Source organism: Theropithecus gelada, chromosome 2 (assembly GCF_003255815.1).
Source record: "Theropithecus gelada isolate Dixy chromosome 2, Tgel_1.0, whole genome shotgun sequence".
NCBI classification, from domain to species: domain Eukaryota; kingdom Metazoa; phylum Chordata; class Mammalia; order Primates; family Cercopithecidae; genus Theropithecus; species Theropithecus gelada.
In genome coordinates, this window is record NC_037669.1 from 18,796,072 (window position 1) to 18,815,278 (window position 19,207).

Consider the following 19,207-nt stretch of genomic DNA (forward strand, 5'->3'; position numbering starts at 1 on the left):
CTTTTCTCAGTTATACAAAATACTGTGGGTCCAAAGTCCAGGACCCATTTGATTTGGTTAAAATGCATTAATTTATTACGGGATAAGCACAGACATACAATTAAATTCTGCTTACATCCTTCCCTTTCTCCAAAGAGCACAAATTATATGTGTTCTTTGTTAGTCCTTAGGCAAGGATTCGTAAGACCCTTCATTTTTTGGGATAGTAAAAAAATTATAATGATGATTGAAGTTATCAGTATTTATCACTTTTGAAGCATTGCAGATAGCTGTTTGGATGGTCAGTACGTCACTATATGGTTAACATACTCGTCACAAGTAACAGCCACTGCCATTAATGAACAGGATTTAGAAAACTTTTGCCAACATGGCACTTCTTTTTTTTTTTTTTTTTTGAGACGGAGTCTCGCTGTGTCGCCCAGGCTGGAGTGCAGTGGCGCGATCTCGGCTCACTGCAAGCTCCGCCTCCCGGGTTCACGCCATTCTCCCGCCTCAGCCTCCGAGTAGCTGGGACTACAGGCGCCCGCCACCACGCCCGGCTAGTTTTTTGTATTTTTAGTAGAGACGGGGTTTCACCATGTTAGCCAGGATGGTCTCGATCTCCTGACCTCGTGATCCACCCGCCTCGGCCTCCCAAAGTGCTGGGATTACAGGCTTGAGCCACCGCGCCCGGCCAACATGGCACTTCTGAGTACAAAAAGTAAATTAAAAGGTTTACAAGAAGATATAGTAAAAACAAACAAAAACTGTAGTAAAACAGATTAGTAGTCAAAATCACTCGAAAAAAATAGCCAATTTAAATCTTTCCTTATACTTCTATTTCAGATGTTCACAAGTCTTAGTTTGGGTCGCTACAGCAAAGTACCATAGACTTTGGGTGGCTTGGAAACTGTGGATATTTATTTCTTAGTTCCAGAGGCTGGAAGTCTGAGATCACGGTTGAGCTTGGCTGAGGATCCTCTTCGAGGCTGCAGACTGCCATCCTCTTATCGCATCCTCACATGATAGAAGAAGTGTGAGAGAGATCTTTGGGTCCCTTTTTATAAGGGCAGTATTCTCAATCATGAGTGCTCCCCCTCATGACCTAATTACCTCCCAAAGGGCTCACTTCCTTTAGGGAGGAATGAAAGCTGTTCCAATGTATGAATTTTTGGGGCACACATTCAGTTCATTGCAAGATGTTCCCTGTATGTATGGCTGTTTAATTATTAATGCTGTTTCTCTTGTATTCATAATGTTCTGTAGTATAATAAACAGTTCCCCATAAGAAGCAGAAATGAAGAATTGAAGTACTGGCTTTGCATGCTCCCAGGGAGCTGCTAAACGTATTTTCTCTATGATGAGCCAGATGCCGCTACAGTTACCTTAAAAATTGGATCCATCCCTGAGAGTGAGTGAAAGAGATCATTGACTCGGCTAGGAGGAATGATGCCTGTGGTCCTGAAGAAAGTTTTCAGTAATCTACATTCTACATACCCCTGAAGAAAACACGATGGTGTTTGAGAACCAGAACTGAAACAATGGAAACTGGAAATGACTGCAATTCCATTTCAGCTGACAGCTTGATACCCATTCACGAAAGGCTAATTAAGGCTTCACAGGATTCATGTTAAATTTACTATGGCTGTAAATGTTTTCCTGCAATGTCACATTGTAGAATAATAGGTATTAAATGCAGCCATAAAAAAGGATGAGTTTGTGTCCTTTGTAGGGACATGGATGCAGCTGGAATCCATCATTCTTAGCAAACTATCACAAGAACAGAAAACCAAACACCGCATGTTCTCACTCATAGGTGGGAACTGAACAATGAGATCACTTGGACTCAGGAAGGGGAACATCACACACCGGGGCCTATCATGGGGAGGGGGGAGGGAGGAGGGATTGCATTGGGAGTTATACCTGATGTAAATGACGAGTTGATGGGTGCAGCACACCAACAAGGCACAAGTATACATATGTAACAAACCTGCACGTTATGCACATGTACCCTACAACTTACAGTATAATAATAATAAATAAATTTAAAAAAAAATTTTCTCATATCATTCATTTCTTGAACAGAAAAGCACTGTGTCCCAGTTTTGACACATATTAGCTCTAGATCCTTGAACAAATTATGAAACTTCTCTGAATCTTCAATTCCTCATCTGGAAAATGGGTATAATGGTAGCCCTCAGGGTTGATGTGTGTGATAAGCAATATATAGAAAATCTCCTAGCATCTAGAGGGATATAATAAATATGAACTCACCTGTGAGGTTTTTTTTTTTCTTCCTATTCTCTTGCTGCCACTCCATTTACCTCCAGGTGTAATGATCAAAAGCTGAGAGAGGGCCCCCAGTGTGAACGGGGGGCAATTCCTTGTGTATTCCCCAGCACTAAGTTTGTATCCTATTAGTGTCTCAGCTTGACAAGCCACTCTAAGTATCCCTACAATGATGAGAGAATTTCCTTTAAGTTTGGGGGTAGATGAGTTCTTTTAATTCCGAGGATGAGAATAAATAGCCAAAGTACTGTAACTATCAAGATCCTAATGATAATCGCGCACACACCCCTTTACAATATCAGCTGTTGTCACAGCTTCTCAGAAAAGTAATTTATCTCCTTTCCTCAACAAGTAAAAGTCAATTTGATGTCTCTAAGCAATTGCATGTAAAACTTTCTAAGTGTAAAATGTTTTGAAAAACACAAAATTTTCAGCTACAAAGTCAACAGGGGATTATTGTGAAAATCAAGCATTTGGAAATAATTTTACATTCACATGAAGTTGCTTTAAGTCCAGCTCTGTAAACCCCCCCAAAAGGAGACAAAGGTGTAAGCTAAAAAGGTTAAGCATAACTAATGAATTAAGTGTATACCTAAAGTAAAGCTATTTGTAATACTTTGACAGAATGATTAGTTATGAGACTGAAGCAGAAATGAGGAGAAAAGCTCCACAGACATGTGGGAAGGGTGGGATACCTCCCTCCTCTCCTGAAACGGGGGCCCATCAACTCATACAGTAGTTCAGGCTTCTAGTCCTTCCCATAATCGAGTAAGAGCTCTGAGGAAGCTGCCTTGCCCTAAATTGCCATTATTTTGTAGACTGCCCCCACACAACTCCAGGGAGAGCTCCCACCATTTCTGAATCTGTGTTGGCAACTGCTCAGCAACTGGAAGCTTTCCTCCTGTGTTGACCAAGGTAGCTTTTCCACCCCCTACATTGCTACATTGCTTGTTGACTTGAGGCCAAAATGCCTTCTAAGGAGAAAAGTTAAGGAAGTTTAATCAGGGTTTTGAAATTCAAACCCTAAAGAACCTTGTAAATTTGATAGCAATCACCAAATTGCCCTCTAACAAGGAAGTAGCACTTTATAATTCCATAAAGTTTTCTGACATCTTTTGACAAAATTATATCTCATTCATTTTTTAATTTCAGCCAATCTTTTTTTTTTTTTTTTTTTGAGACAGAGTCTCACTCTGTCGCCCAGGCTGGAGTGCAGTGGCCAGATCTCCGCCTCCCGGGTTTACGCCATTCTCCTGCCTCAGTCTCCCAAGTAGCTGGGACTACAGGCGCCTGCCACCTCGCCCGGCTAGTTTTTTTGTATTTTTAGTAGAGACGGGGTTTCCCTGTGTTAGCCAGGATGGTCTCGATCTCCTGACCTTGTGATCTGCCCGTCTGGGCCTCCCAAAGTGCTGGGATTACAGGCTTGAGCCACCGCGCCCGGCATTTCAGCCAATCTTATTTCTCAATATTTTTTATTTTTAAAAGTAGTGTTATTATAAAAGGACATAAAGTTTTGCACATGCTTGTAAACTATTTGTATTTCTCTTTTCTTCTTTTTTTTTTTTTGAGGCAGAATCTCACTGTCGCCCAGGCTGGAGTACAGTGGCACGATCTTGGCTCACTGCAACCCCTGCCTCCCGGATTCAAACAATTCTCTTGCCTCAGCCTTCCTAGTACCTGGGATTACAGGTGCCTGCCATCGTGCCTGGCTAATTTTTGTATTTTTAGTAGAGACAGGGTTTCACCATGTTGGCCAGGCTGGTCTCAAACTCCGTACCTCAGGTGATCTGCCTGCCTCGGCCTCCCAAAGTGCTGGGATTACAGGCGTAAGCCACCATACCTGGCCCTTGTATTTATTGTATGAATTGCTTGTTTATGGCTTGTGTTCTATTTTAAAATAGTTTTTTTTGGGTACTGATCCATAGGCATTTTTTGTAACGTATTCTGGATAGTCTCCCTTTAAAAAAATAATACGTTGCACTTATTTTCTGTCCGTTGCCCTATTTACAGTTTCCACCGTACAGATGCTCTACATGTTCAGGAGTCTGTGATGAACCTGTCCCCAGTCCCACCATCCCACCTCCCCTCACCCTCCAGCCTGTGGTAAAAGAGACTGAGCAACTAAGACCCCTGAAACTTTGGCAAAACTGGCAGAACATAAGGACATCATCATTTATGAAGTTGCAAATAAGCTTCCTGGTAGACTTGACTTCCTTTTTTGTACAATCACAATAGTGGGAAAATCATCACTATGGATATTTACATATGCAAAAATGTAGCTGAGACTCTAGTCTGAAATAGAGATTTTGGAGAAGTATGACTGCTTACCGCAACTAAACTGCTTTTTGCTAATGTGATACATTTTCTACGCCGTGGACAGTCATAGCTCTAAGTCAGGATTTAGACTGCTTAGACACTGTGGCTTATTCTTTTGTTTTGAGACATAATCTCGCTTGTAGCCCAGGCTGAAGTGCAGGGGCACGATCTCAGCTCACTCCAGCCTCTGCCTCCCATCCTCAAGCGATTCTTCTGTCTCAGCCTCCTCAGTAGCTGGGATTATAGGTGTGCGCCACCACGCCCGGCTAATTTTTTGTATTTTTAGTAGAGCCAGGGTTTCACCATGTTGGTCAGGCTGGTCTCGAACTCGTGACCTCGTGATCCACCCACCTCAGCCTCCCAAAGTGCTGGGATTACAGGCTTGAGCCACTGTGCCTGGTCCACTGTGGCTTATTCTCTTTGAGATGCACATGTTCTTTAAATAATTGCTTATAGGAGATAAAACTCCAAGACAGAAGACTGCACTGGCAGGATTTTCTCCTTGAGTTGGAGCAAGGATTGTATCTAAAAACCATTAGCTTGGTCAAGCTCGGTCATGAGTCAGATAGTGTTTAAAATTGAACTCGATGTTCTCTGACCAATGTGTCAAATTAAAAAAAAACATTGAACTCGACCTTGAAAACTGTTTTTAAAAAGAAACCTTTTGAACATCATGTACTGTAAAGGAAAAAAAATTTTTTTTAAAGTTTTAAAAATTATTCTAAGAGGATGTTATCAGAAAGTGGCCTTGTGTCACTTTATAGGTAGCTCCAGTCCTGGGGTTCACCTACTGTGATCTGATCTGATTGTCTTGCTGAGAGAACACCCTTATGAGTAGGTCTCTCCTACAAGGAATAGACATTCTTGCCATCAATTATGGTAGAAAAGGCTGTACTTGGCACAGAACAGGAGAATTTAGAAGGCAGGCCCTACGATGGGGATGAGGAAGAAATACTTTGGTGTATTCTAGAGTACACATTTAGTGCTGAATGGCCTCCCATGGTAATGTGGGGGAACCTGGCCTTCACCTGTCACTGGTGTGCAGAGGCCACAGTCTATGAAACAACAGCATTTATTTCAAAGGGACTGCACCACCATAATAAAAAAACAAACCCAGCAAAACAGGGCCAGCCCTATATGTACACTGCCTCAAAATTATAATTTTAGGGACCTTTCAAAGACCTTGCATGTCCCAAGAGTCCTCCCCTCCTTTGTGGCTTTTCCCCTCCCAGCTTAGTAGAAGAAATCTTCTACCAAAAGGCTGAATTAAATATACATATATTGGGAAAGCATTTCTCCAAAACAATGACCAAAAACACTAACCCAGAGAGGACTAAAGACTTATAATTACATCACCCTACTTAAGACTTTGTCAGTTTCCACAGGAATATAAAATATTTACATAATAGCAATCATGTGCCCATACAATAATATATCTTGAATTTTTAAAAATTAATGTTACACAGATCAAAAGCCCCTCCCATCACAGAGAGTTACATAGCGGTGATATCTCAGAAAGAACAATGATTTTGGCCTCGGGTGCTTTCCTTTGAGTCACAGCTCCCATGTAGGCAGTACAGCCCTAGACCACCTGACTCTGTTCCTTCCTTTCTACCATGACTGGCTTGCAGGGTGAGTGAGAGGAAAAGGTACAATGCATGGTGGGTGGCTGACTCATGGTGGGCAATGTCTGGTAGTTAATATTTTTAGTGTTATTTTAAAAGTCAACATTTTACTTCCTGAATTGATGGTTTTGGGGGCAAGCACCGTGCCAAACCTTCTTTACAACAGAGACTGCTTTAATCCTAATCGCCCTTCAAGAAAAGCTATATTATCTCACTTTACACCTGACACAAAAGAAGCCCACTGTGGTGATGCCACTTGCTCAAAGTCACACAGCAGGTCAGCAGAAGAGGCAGCTTTTGAACTAGGTTGGCGTCAACAGTAGTCACTACTGGCCACTACCACATAGGAAACACAAACATCACCTCAGAACAGCAGATAGCCTCTCTCCTTTGCACATTACTTTGCAGATTCAAAAAGTCCGGAAGGCCAGAGTGGATGAGGTGAAATACAGTTTTGTTTTTTTATTTTGAGATGGAGTCTCACTCTGTCACCCAGGCTGGAGTGCACTGGCACGATCTCGGCTCACTGCAAGCTCCGCCTCCCAGGTTCCCGCCATTCTCCTGCCTCAGCCTCCTGAGTAGCTGGGACTACAGGCGCCTGCCACCTCGCCTGGCTAATTTTTTTTTGTATTTTTTAGTAGAGACGGGGTTTCACCATGTTAGCCAGGATGGTCTGGATCTCCTGACCTCATGATCCGCCCGCCTTGGCCTCCCAAAGTGCTGAGATTACAGGCGTGAGCCACCGCGCCTGGCCCAGTTTTGGTTTTTAAGATCATGAAGAAGAGGTCAATGAAGAATCCAGGAGAAATTAAAAGAGCAAAGTAAACCTCAATACCAGCCAGTTCAGATAATTTCCCCCAAAGTCTTTCACTATCCTGATGTCTCAAGAGCCACATTTAAAATTACAAAATCTGTGTGGGTTATGTCAAAGGCAATCTGTAGAAAGGGCAAAGAATATGAATAATCTGAACCTGCTGAGATTTTGTTTTAGACAGAATCTCGCTCTGTCGCCCAAGCTGGAGCGCAATGGCGCCATCTCAGCGCACTACGACTGCCGCCTCCCCAAGTTCAAGTGATTCTTCTGCCTCAGCTTCCTGAGTAGCTGAGATGACAGGTGCGCAGCACCACGCCTGGCTAATTTTTGTATTTTAAGGAGAGACGGGGTTTCACCATGTTGGTCAGGCTGATCTGGAACTCCTGACCTCGTGATCCGCGCGCCTCAGCCTCCCAAAGTGCTGGGATTACAGGTGTGAGCCACCACGCCCCGCCAGTTTTGTTTTGTTGTTTTTTTTTTTAAGTAAGATTGGGAAAATAACAAATGGTACCTCCTAGGGCTGTTGTTACAATGAAGACAAATACCAGAGCACTTTGGGAGGTGGAGGCGAGTGGATCATTTGAGGTCAGGAGTTTGAAATCAGCCTGGCCAACACAGTGAAACCTCATCTCTACTAAAAATACAAAAACTAGCTGGGCGTGGTGGGGCGCGCCTGTAATCCCAGCTTCTCGGGAGGCTGAGGCAGGAGAATCGCTTGAGCTCGGAAGGCGGAGTTTGCAGTGAGCCAACATCATGCTACTGTACCCCAGCCTGGGTGACAAAGCGAGATTCTGTCTCAAAAAAAAAAAAAAAAGACAAATACCAGAAAACTCATCACAGATGAAGGACTTTGTTCCAGTTCGTGACACGTTGCCAACTTTGAATTACATCCAAGTCCGTGGGTCTTCTCTCTGGGGTCATTTGATCACACGTGATTACACTGCTCAGGGCCCAAAGGTTGGAGCTATGACCTGAATGTTTCTAGACAAGGAATTATTTGACAAACACATTATAAAAAGTAGTCAGAGCCATCCAAGTAAGAGGACATAAACAACGTAGGGTTTTTCCTATGGAGAGAAAAGAAAAGGCAAAAAGCACGTTCCACCCTCGTTCTCCCAAATTATCTCCTTCAAAAGATAAAAAGTACGAACACATTTGCCCTTGAAGGGCAGAGCCACGGAATTAAGGAGCTCTCTGAACACTCCGCCCCTTCTGATAGGGACCAAACCTTCTGCTGAGCCTTGTGTCACAGTCAGTCCGCGGCGCGACACGCCTCAGTATTTACTTCTGCCGCCTGCCAGCCCGGCAGGGAAGGGGAGTACCCGGCCACCCCTCACTTTAGCTCCTGCAGCTTTCCAAACAAACCAGGGCGGGATGGGAGTGTCTTCTTGGCTGTGGAAATCGATCCTCCTACCTTGTCCTGAAGCCACCCGCCGCCTTTCCTCGTCCCTCCCTTCGCGGTGATTTTCCGGTCCCGGCGCCCGGCGAGGGCGCGCGGCTGGTGTCCGCCCCGCCCGAAAGGTAGGGATTTGGCTGCGCTCCCGCCTCGCCCCCCTACCTCCCCTGGAATAGCGAGGCCCGCAACCTCCCACCACTTTGCACCTTCCTCCTCGAATTTGGGGGCGGCCGCGGCCACCGTGCAACTGGCGCCAGCCGCGGAGCAGGAGGAGCTTCCCGCGACTCCGGAGGCGCTCAGCGCAGTCGCCCGGGATCCTGGCTGGCGGGAGCCTGAGAGTCCCGGCAGCGCTGCTCCCTCCTCTGCTCCCCCGCCGGATCCGGGGGGAAGGAATCGTGCCCGCGCCGCCCCTGGCCCGCGCCACCTTCCTCTGGTTTCCGCCGGCCTCAGGCTTCTGCGGCCCGATGCCGCAGGCGCCGCGAGAGAGGCAGCAGCCGGCTGGAGTGAGCGGCGCGGACGGGCTGAGAGCAGCGGCCCCCCAGGTCGCGGAGCCCGGCGCGCCTCTGCGGTCGTCGCTCCTGGGCCTCGGCGGGTCACTTTCGCCGGCCGGCTTCGCTGCGGGTTTGCATTGCCCGGGTGAGGGAGATTTGGGATGCGGGGAGACCGCGTCCTGGGCCGGGGTCCGGGCGGCCTGGGGTCTGTGCTGCCCGGACCCTCCGGCTTTGCAGCCTCTGAGGCTCAGGGTTGGGGGTGGGGACACGGAGCGCTGTTTACCCCTCCACATACCCTGCCAGTACCAAGGAGGTGGCGTGCGGAGGCGTAAAGGGGCCATGAGCGCTGGGACCCGCGAGCCACCCGAGGTGCGCCGCAGCCACCGCCGAGAGGGCGCCCGGGAATCCTGGAGCCCCAGTGAAGGGCGGGAGGGGCGCGCAGCCTCGCGGGTAAGCCCAGGAGCCGTGGGGGCCGAGATAATCTGCTCTGGGACCCTCTTTTGTCGAATCGCCGGCGGGGTTGTGCAATTGGGAAGCCAAGAGGAGTGTCCAGCTCCTCGTTCACTATTGTTTTCTTGTAAAAGGGTCTGTACGCGAGGAGGGTTGAGGGGTCTGGAAGGTTCTGGTCTCTTACCGTATAAAGTTTTTCGAGAAACCCTTCTTCCCTCCACAGTAGAACTAGACCTAACAAAACAAGCAGCAAGGCAGCTTAGGAGAAAGGAGGACGGTGAGTAAATTGCAGTGTTTGGGCTGCTGTTAATTTTCAAGATAAGGGCGAAGCAACTTGTCATTTTGCGGCCGCCGGTTCCGGAGATCCCAGCAATCTCAAGCGTCTTTCTTGTGTGCTGTTCTTTTGGCTTAAAAGAAAACCTATGAAAAGCGACAGCCCAGAAACCAAAAACAAACCCAAAGCACCTTCTGTGGGATTTTCAGTAGCGGGGGTTGGCGGGGGCGCTGGGGAGGAGCAGGCGGGGGAGAAGAGGTTGCCGTTGAAAGATGATGTTTAAAAACACTGTGTGGGGGTAGGGATGAAAATAACATGGTGACTGCTAGTGTATCCGAAATCACACCGATTCTAAACTCGCAAGTCCCATTTGCCTTACGAGGACCAGCTGGGTGCTATGAGTGGGTGGATAGTTAAGGAAACTGCAGCTCTGCTGGAAGCTCCTCGTGCTCTGTGGTCTGGTGTCCACGCTGACCTTTGAGCCTCATAACTCTTCGGGTCTCCAGGGGCCACCTCTTTTAGGCTAGCCCGAATGTTTGACTTTCCGGTCTTCAATCTTCCTCACCTAGCTGCAGACCATAAAACTGTCTTTTTATTTACAGGGAGATGTTAAATATTTGGGAAAATCTGCTCAGGCTGCCAGGTCATTTTCCGTTTGAAAGCATGCCGATTTGACTTTTGCAAGTTGGTTGTTGCTTCTTTTTTGTTTCACTAAGAACGCTTTTCATACCAAGATCTGCGAAAAAAGATGTTATTTAGTTTATTGTCTCTGAGTAACGCCAAATTCCACAGAGGCTTTTTAGATAATGGCAACTTTGCTTATAAGAAGAGAATTTTTCTAGAAAGTGTTGCCTTGGTCTGGTTTCCTAAGTTGTTCTCGTGGTCATGTAGACCAGGAGGGGAGATCTTCATTCCTTGTGATGTGAACTGTATTTTTACTATAGTTCCTCAAGTCCCAGATAGCACCATATGTTGTTTACATGGTGCGGTAAAATGGGACTGCAATTTTGACTACATTTCAGCAGATTCGTTGGAGATAGTTTGTTCTTATGCCCTAAATCAATTAAAAAAAAAAAAACCTTTGAGGCTCAAGAATAGACAGCATTGACAGAAGAATACCATTAAGAGACATACCGTTTAAAAACATCAGTCTGTCTCCTGTGAAATTGTAAATTGTAGGTGTTCTTATTCAGCGGCAGAGGACTGGATTTCACAGCTGTTTTCTTCTGTTGGAGACATTTCTGTGTTCCACATCATGTGGAACCTTATGGGAGAAGAAGTGAATAATGCCATGTTTCCCACATTTCCCTGATAAGCATCATCTGCTAACCACGCAAACTGCCAGATGGCTTCCATGGAAATTGTGCTTCCATCCAGGTTTGGGGACCAGAGATCTGTTTAGCCTGCATTTTAGGTGATGCTTATTGAGCAGGTGAAGGAAGCATGGAACTCCTATTTGGCACCCACTCTGATTTTCTGTGTGTTTTCATATGCTATTTTATTTAATCTTCCTGACAAAACTCCTGCAAGAAAGGAATTTTTAGCCACATGTATAGCTTAAAAAACCAAGATTGCCTTAGGTTGAGTTGCAGTGGCTCACATAAAGGTCTGACTCTACCTCTGCCTACACCATCGCAGGAATCCTGTGTAGTATACATTATGCACACATTCTTCCATTTCCTGTGCATATCTTTCTCCTTTGCCTGGCATATCCTCAATTTATATATACCTTAGTCTGAATATACCTTTCTAGTTATCCCCAGGCTGGGCTTCTTGAATAGGTGGTCTGTGTATTTTGCCTTCCTTGTGACAACTTTAGACTTTCACCAGCCAGGTACCTTCTATCTTCTGCACATCTCTGATGTGCCACTTAGGTGAGCAGGGTCTGGCGAAATCTAGGAGTTTATGCTGTCTTCAATGGGCATATTCCAAAAGTCCTTTCCTTTCTGAATACACCTCAAGCTACATGTTACCTGGAAGACATTTTCCCAGGGTTACACCCCCACCCTCACAGTTGAAATGAAACATTCTCTCCTGTCTGTCCCAACTGTGATGGATAATGGCACACGTCACACATCACAGTTTCCAATTTAACCCTTAGGGGTTACCCACACCATTGTGGGGTAGCTGGAGTTCTTTCCCCTGATGGTGACACCTCAGTACTGAATTAGCTGCAGTGTCTCAGACTTGGTCAGGAACTTCACTGTCCCATAATCAGGCTAAGAAGTGCTGAGATTCTGGCAGGGAGGTTGTGAAAGTAAAAGATAACAGGATCAGTAAGACCTGGTTTTCTTCCTTGTGTCCATGTTTCTTTTTCTTGGAGAGATTTTGGTCATCTGGGGGGATTGTCCAGTTTACCTTTTTACTGCCACAAACTTTCGTATCTGACCAGGGGCTTTCCTCTTCCTGGACCACTGAGAAGGAGGGAAAGGAAAGCACCTAGCCCATAGGAGATTTTCTTAAAAACATTGAAAAGCTGAGTGAAAAGTTACCTTCTCCCCCATTTTCTTTTTCCCCTTCTTATATGCTTGGCCTAAGACAAAGTATACAGATAGCATCATTGCATACTTTCCAGTGTGTTTAATGCTGGGCTTTGAAAGATGTTTTAAACATTGATTTACTTTTTATTTGGTTGGGAATGGAAAGATCTTTAGGAGATGATAAGAACAAGGCCCCCAGATGAGGAGATGGCAGGGAAGCTGGAGATTCCTCCAGAGGCGGCAGGGTTATTCTCACCTTCCACACGTTGTGGAAACAGGCCTGGAGTTCTTATGGCTGTGGGTCAGAGTCACTATGCTGAAAGATGGGGGCAACAAGGGAGCAGAAAGTGTTTTTTTCAGAGGACTTTGGGTGTTATTCCATGTGATCATTGAGGTGGGACTTCCCTAATGGTCAACCTACATTTACTGAGTGTCCACCATGTAACAAGAAGTGTTCTTGTGGCAGGGGAGCGGGGGGCGGGGGGACACAGGGGCTTTGCTGTATCCCCTGTTGGACACAGCAGAGCCCCTGCTCTTACAGAGCATACGTTTTTTGGGGACAGAGTCAATAAATAAGATATAAGTACATGAAACTGTATTTCAGATAGAGTGAGTGTCACAAAGACAGTACATTATGGAGGTGTGATCGAGAGGGGTATAGAGGAAGCTACTTTAGAGCAGTCAGAGAGCTTATCCGAGGAGGGGATATTTGAGCTGAGATGTGAATGGTGAGAAGGAGCCAGGCAAGTGGAGCACAGAAGGTTAAGGGCATGGCAGATAGAGGTACCAGCACCTGCAAAGGCCCTGAGGCATGAGTGAATTTGGGTTGTTTGAGAAACAGAAGGTGCAGTGTGAGAAGAGAGTAGTTAAGACAACAGGTAGTGAAAAAAGAGTGCAAAAGAGGGAGTGGGAGGAGATGCAGTCAGTAAGATAGGAAGGCAGATTTTGTGGAATTTGAATTGTATTCTAATTAGAATGGGATGCCTGGAGATTTTTGATGAGAGCCTAATTCAGTCTTCACCCAGTGGCGATGGGCTTTCCTGTCTCTTCTTTTTCTTTGTTTTTGAGATGGAGTCTTGCTCTGTCGCCCAGGCTGGAGTGCAGTGGCTCTCTCTCTGCTCACTGAAATCTCTGCCTCCTGAGTTCAGTGATTCTCCTGTCTCAGCCTCCCAAGTAGCTGGGATTACAGGCACGCGCCACCACACCTGGCTATTTTTTTGTATATTTTTTAGTAGAGATGGGGTTTTGCCATGTTGGCCAGACTGGTCTTGGACTCCTGAACTCAGGTGATCCACCCACTTCGGCCTCCTAAAGCGTTGCGATTACAGGTGTGAGCCACCACACGCGGCCCTTTCCTGTCTCCCTGTCTCTGTTTCTCTCTCTCACACACACAAACACACAAATTTCTACTCATAGTTGCCTTTTTTTCTTCCCACTAATTGGCCATAACTGATTTCCCCTCTCTTTTCCCTAGGGCAGAGCACAGGAATATCACAAAGACAGGCAGGTCTCAGAGAAACCTGTACAGTATTCCTTTTATCCTCTTGTCCTTTGATTTCAGGATGTCTCATCATCACCACTCTATTAGTATCTAGGGAGGCTTGGCACAATTTTTAGAGAGAAAATTATTTTTGAGATTCTTTGGCCTATTCTTAACTTACATACTTAACTAGCATACAAAACAACTAACTTTTGGCTTTTCTGATTAACACAGTGGCATAAAACCTGAAACCTCAGGAGCCTGATCTCACATTCATTGATATCCAAGGGCTTAAAGTAAAAGGATGGAGAAAAGTCTGGCAAGCAAATGGAAAACAGAAAAAAGCAGAGGTTGCTATTCTAATTTTAGACAAAACAGATTTTAAACCCACAAAGACGAAAAAAGACAAAGATAGTGATATGGTTTGGATCTGTGTCCCCACCCAAATCTCATATTCAATTGTAATCCTCAGTGTTGGAGGTGGGGCCTAGTGGGAGGTAATTGGATCATGGGGGGCAGTTTCTAATGGTTTAACACCATCCTCGTGGGTGCTGTTCTTGTAATATTGAGTGAGTTCTCACAAGATCTGGTTGTTTAGCTGCCGCACCCCCACCCAGCCCCACCTTTCCTCCTACTCCAGTTGTGTAAGATGTGCCTGCTTCCCCTTCACCTTTTGCCAGGAGGCTTCTGTAAGTTTCCTGAGGCCTCCCGGCTGTGCTTTCTGTACAGCCTGAAGAACCATGAGCCAATTAAACCTCTTTTCTTTGTATATTACCTAGTTTCAGGTATTTCTTTCTTTCTTTCTTTTTTTTAAAATAGGGTCTCACTCTGTTGAACCAGCTGGAGTGCAGTGGCACAATCATTGTTCACTGAAGCCTCAACCTCATGGGCACAGGCAATCTTACCATATCAGCCTCCTAGGTAGCTGGGACTGCAGTACACACCGCCACACCTGGCTAATTTTTAAAAAAGTTATTTGTAGAGATGGGGTCTCACTGAGTTGCCCAGGCTAGTCTTGAACTTCTGGGCTCAAGCAATCCTCCTGCCTCGGCCTCCCAAAGTGTCGGGATTACAGGCATAAGCCTCTGTGCCCAAACTCAGGTATTTCTTTATAGCAGTGTGAGAATGAACTAATACAGATGGGCATTATATGATGGTAAGGGGTTCAATTCAACAGGAAGACCTAACTGTCCAAAATATATATGCCATCAACACAGGAGCACCTGGATTCACAAGGTAAGACCTATGAAGAGACTTAGATTTCCACACAATCACAGTGGGAGACTTTAACACCCCACTGGCAGTATTAGACAGATAATCAAGGCCAAAAACTAGCAAAGATATTCAGGACCTGAACTTGACAGAATGTACCTAATAGACATCTACAGAACTCTCCACCAAAAAATGACAGAATATACGTTTTTCTCATCTGCACATGGCACATACTCTAAAATCAACCACACAAATGGATATAAAACAATCCTCAGCAAATTCAAAAAAACGAAAATCATACCAACCACACTCTCAGACCACAACACGATGAAAATATAAATCAATACTAAGAAAATAACTCAAAACCATACAATTATATGAACATTAAAGAACTTGCTCCTGAATGACTTTTCGGAAAACAGTGAAATTAAGGCAGAAACCAAAATGTTCTTTGAAACGAATGAGAACAAAGATACAGCATACCAGACCTCTGGGACACAGCTAAAGCACTAAGAGGGAAGTTTATAGTGCTAAATGCCTACATCAAAAATTCAAAAAGATCCCAAATTAGCAGCCTAACTTCACATCTAGAGGAACTAGAGGAACAAGAGCTAACCAAGCCTAAAGCTAGCAGAACACAAGAAATAACCAGTAGCAGACTTGAACGGATGGAAATTGAGACAGAAAACAAAAACCAAGACAAAACAAACAAAAAAAACAAAACCCCCATGCAAAATGCCATATAAACACAGACCTCTTGTCTTTGAGCTGATTCTATGAAATCCCCTTTCTCATACCATTAGATTGTAGTCTTAAGAGGTATCAGCCTGTTGCTTCTGACCTCTTAATGGAGTTTTCAGCTTAGGAAATGTTCCATTGCAAATATTTAGGCAGGAAACCTAGAAGGAAGTCTCAAATCCTTTTATTAAAATCTTATGCAACTCTAATATGTAAGAGTCCTTAATGTATTAAGGGGTGGAGGAAGCAGATATAGGGAATGTGTACATTTTCTATGGTTCGCATAGGGCCAAAGAATAAAAGGAGATCATAGATTTTATTTTTTTAATTCCCTCTTTTTTTGTGGATAACTCATTGCATTTAAAAGCCGTAAGATGGGTTATCCAGTTGCATTTAGAGGACAGCAGTGAGGTGATAGATAATACAGACATTCAAGTAGGGTACAAATGCATTTTTCAACTACATTTTAGAGCAGCGATTAAATATAATTTATAATCTTAGTTACTTGATAGATTGTGATAGTTAAAGGAGCTTTCTGTTGTAAATGATCTTGTGAGATAAAGGACATTGCTGTCAAAATATTTTTAATATTTAAAGCTGATATTTCAGGTTGATGTCAAAGTGATTTAGCTAATTATTCTTGTTTTATCCCAGCTATGCTACAATTAAATGATAAATAATTGGATTTTTTGATAAACAGGATGTAAGGAGATATGTGTGTTTTCTGATCATCAAGTAACTATAAGTATTTTGCAGGTACTGAATTTTCTGGAGGACAAGTCTGACTCTCTTATTGCAAAAAACTTTTTTATTTTTTTTTTACAAATTTGCTGTGTGTGGCTCTTCTGCTTTAGTCATAGAATAAAAGATCATATTCTTACAAAAGTCTTATATTCAAGCTCTCTAATTATGACCATCAATATTCCTGGACATACACCTTTCATAATAACCTTCCTCAAGCATGATTTTCGTTATTTTTCTTCTGCTCAAAAATACAGAGAATTTCTCCCACTGATTTTTGAGGTTTTCTGTCATCTCATGTTGCTAACTTTATTGTCCTGTTTGACCCTGTAGCCACGCAGGCCTCCTAGTGCTTTAGCTAAGGCTGTTCTTTGACACTCAGTGCCATTCTTCTTCCCCGTCACACTCTACCATCTAAGCCAGATTAGAACATGTGTTCAGTTTCCAGCTTCATGACTTATCACGTCATGATTCTGAACAATTTGCCTAACTTTTCTGAGCCTTATTTTCCTTATCTATAAATTTGAAATAATATCCACATCACAGTAATTACGACAATGGAAAAAACACATACAAATATTTGAGCATAGTTTCTGCCAAATGTCAAATATTTAATCAGTGTTATCTGCCACTATTACTATTATAACGCTGTTTTTATAGCTATTATGACAATTCTATTCTTCCTCAGTTAAAAATTGACTTTCTCCAGAAAGTCTTTCTGATTGGTCTTATATACCTCTAATTTTTTCTCAGGTCTGTTTCCTCTTAGCACCTGGCTTCCCTTTGGACTATGTTAAACTACCTATGTTATTATATTTCATCATTCTTTAGTGACTAGCAACAAATACTTGACGTCTATCATGTGCCAAGTACTCTGCTATTATAAAGGGATCCATGGACATATAGTAGAGGGATTCAGTGTGTGTGTGTGTGTGTGTGTGTGTGTGTGAGTATGCATGTATGTACATATGTTTTTGAGTGGAGTTGGGGGAAGAAAATCTGTAGGTCGAATAGAGCTGTGAATGTTTCAGAATAAACTAGGCTTAAGGAGCAAAAACCATTCTCTCCAAATGTCCTTGAAAAACTTAACATTTTAAAATCTGAGATGTGGTTGTTTTGTGATTCAAAACGTAGGAGCATTGTAGTTATCTCTGTCCTTGAAACAGCTTTACGTGTGCTTGCTTGGACTCCTGTGTGTCATCATCCAAATGCAGGGTAGAGATAGAAAGGGAAGTCCTCCTTGAAGAACGGAATCCCAACAGATGATTCCAATTTATATCAGGGAGTGGGAATGTTGTGGGAGGGGAATTGAGGGGCAGGGTGAGAGGAGAGGGAGAACATTCCGGGCAGCAGGAACAGTATGACCAGAGGTGCTAAGACATGAAACAGTGCCAAGAAGGATTGAGAAGTGCACAAAATTTGGTGTTACTAGAGCACATTGTCAAGAGTCAAGCATTTCAGGAGATGAGGCAGGACAGGCCATAGGAGCCAACTGGAACAGACTTAGAGGCCTATGGCTTATGTATTTATACCTCTCTATAAGGCACTTAGGGAAGTAGGTCTATATAAACAATTTATAACAGGTAAATTCTGCAGTTGCTTCTAAACTTGGACTTGGGGCTTACAATATAGCATGTAATACATTCCTTCCAATTGCTGTTTTTACCAGAATATGATGAAAACATTAGTAAGGTAATACATAATTGATACTTAGCACTCTCACTTTTAATAACTTGAGTGTTTGAAGGATAGAAATGTGAAGTGTCATTGGTGAGTTTTGAGGCAGGGAATTCTGTATGAAGTTTGATAGTAGAGATGGGCTTTGACGGGATGGAGACATCCAATGAGAAGTCAAGAGGATCACTACAAATGTGTGGCCTTGAACCTTTCAGTACCTTCTTCATATATTTTCCACAGTAGAAAGCCAAGTGCTTTCTATTCACTGTTTCATTTTCCACAATTATGTGTATCATAATGTACATACACATTTTCATCAATATTTGATTTGTATGTATTTGTTGGCATTGCAATTAAGTTTTGGCTTCCTTCCCCTCTCCACTCCTTTGATTTGATATATCAATGTGTTATTCATAGCTTATACAATATCTGATGTTAATATTTAGCTCTAAAAAATTTTACATTTTTACTCCAAAAATATGTTTTCTAAGTTTGAGTGTTGTCCAGTAGATTTTAACTCTGTCTTTCTGTGGTGTTTCCTCTTCCTTGGAAATTAAGCATTAGGACCCCAAACACCCTAACCACAAGAGCTCAAAATTCCCAGAGAAGAATTAGATGTGAAAGAAACAACTCTAGAACTTACTTGAACTTTAATTAGCCTGAAAGTGGAATGTCGGGGAGAGATCTGCAAGGAGGCTAGGAAAACAGAGCGAAGCAGAATAGCAGCATATTTCCAGCACTGTGCAGGGGAGATCATACCCTTATTGTGGGGTCCATGCTTACTAAACAACTTTTTAATTATCACTCATGGATTTGCCTGTAGAAGTTGTCAATCTACCGGTTCAAATATACAAACTTCTTGGCCTTTATATTTTTCTTTTTCTTTTGTTTTTCTTTCTTTCTTTTTTCTTTCTTTTTGTGATGGAGTTTTGCTCTTGTTGCCCAGGCTGGAGTGCAATGGCGTGATCTGAGCTCACCACAACCTCCGCCTCCTGGGTTAAGCGGTTCTGCTCCCTCAGCCTCTTGAGTAGCTGGGATTACAGGCATGTGCCACCACGCCCGGCTAATTTTGTTTTGTATTTTTAGTAGAGACGGGGTTTGCCCATGTCAGTCAGGCTGGTCTCAAACTCCTGACCTCAGGTGATCTGCCTCCCAAAGTGCTGGGATTACAGGCATCAGCAACCATGCCACGCTCTTTTTTTTTTTTCTGAGACAGGGTCTTGCTCTGTCGCCCAGGCTGGAGTA

General features: G+C 43.8%; 1 protein-coding gene across 16 annotated transcripts in view; it reads left to right on the plus strand.

Annotated features, from left to right (window-relative positions):
* The first annotated feature begins 8,247 nt into the window (after positions 1–8,247).
* The window catches only part of ST3GAL6 (ST3 beta-galactoside alpha-2,3-sialyltransferase 6), a 58,349-nt gene continuing 47,389 nt past the window's right edge, over positions 8,248–19,207 (plus strand). For 10 of the 16 annotated variants that reach the window (XM_025377488.1, XM_025377489.1, XM_025377485.1 and 7 more), the window contains exon 1: positions 8,248–8,544. Coding sequence is in view for 1 of the 16 variants with exons in the window: in XM_025377482.1 (XP_025233267.1) it covers positions 8,884–9,055 (172 nt within the window). In the remaining 15 variants the exon portion in view is untranslated. Of the gene's footprint in view, positions 9,056–9,501; positions 9,638–19,207 lie in introns of those variants that run through there. The other 6 variants (XM_025377484.1, XM_025377495.1, XM_025377482.1 and 3 more) reach the window with 2 other exon arrangements.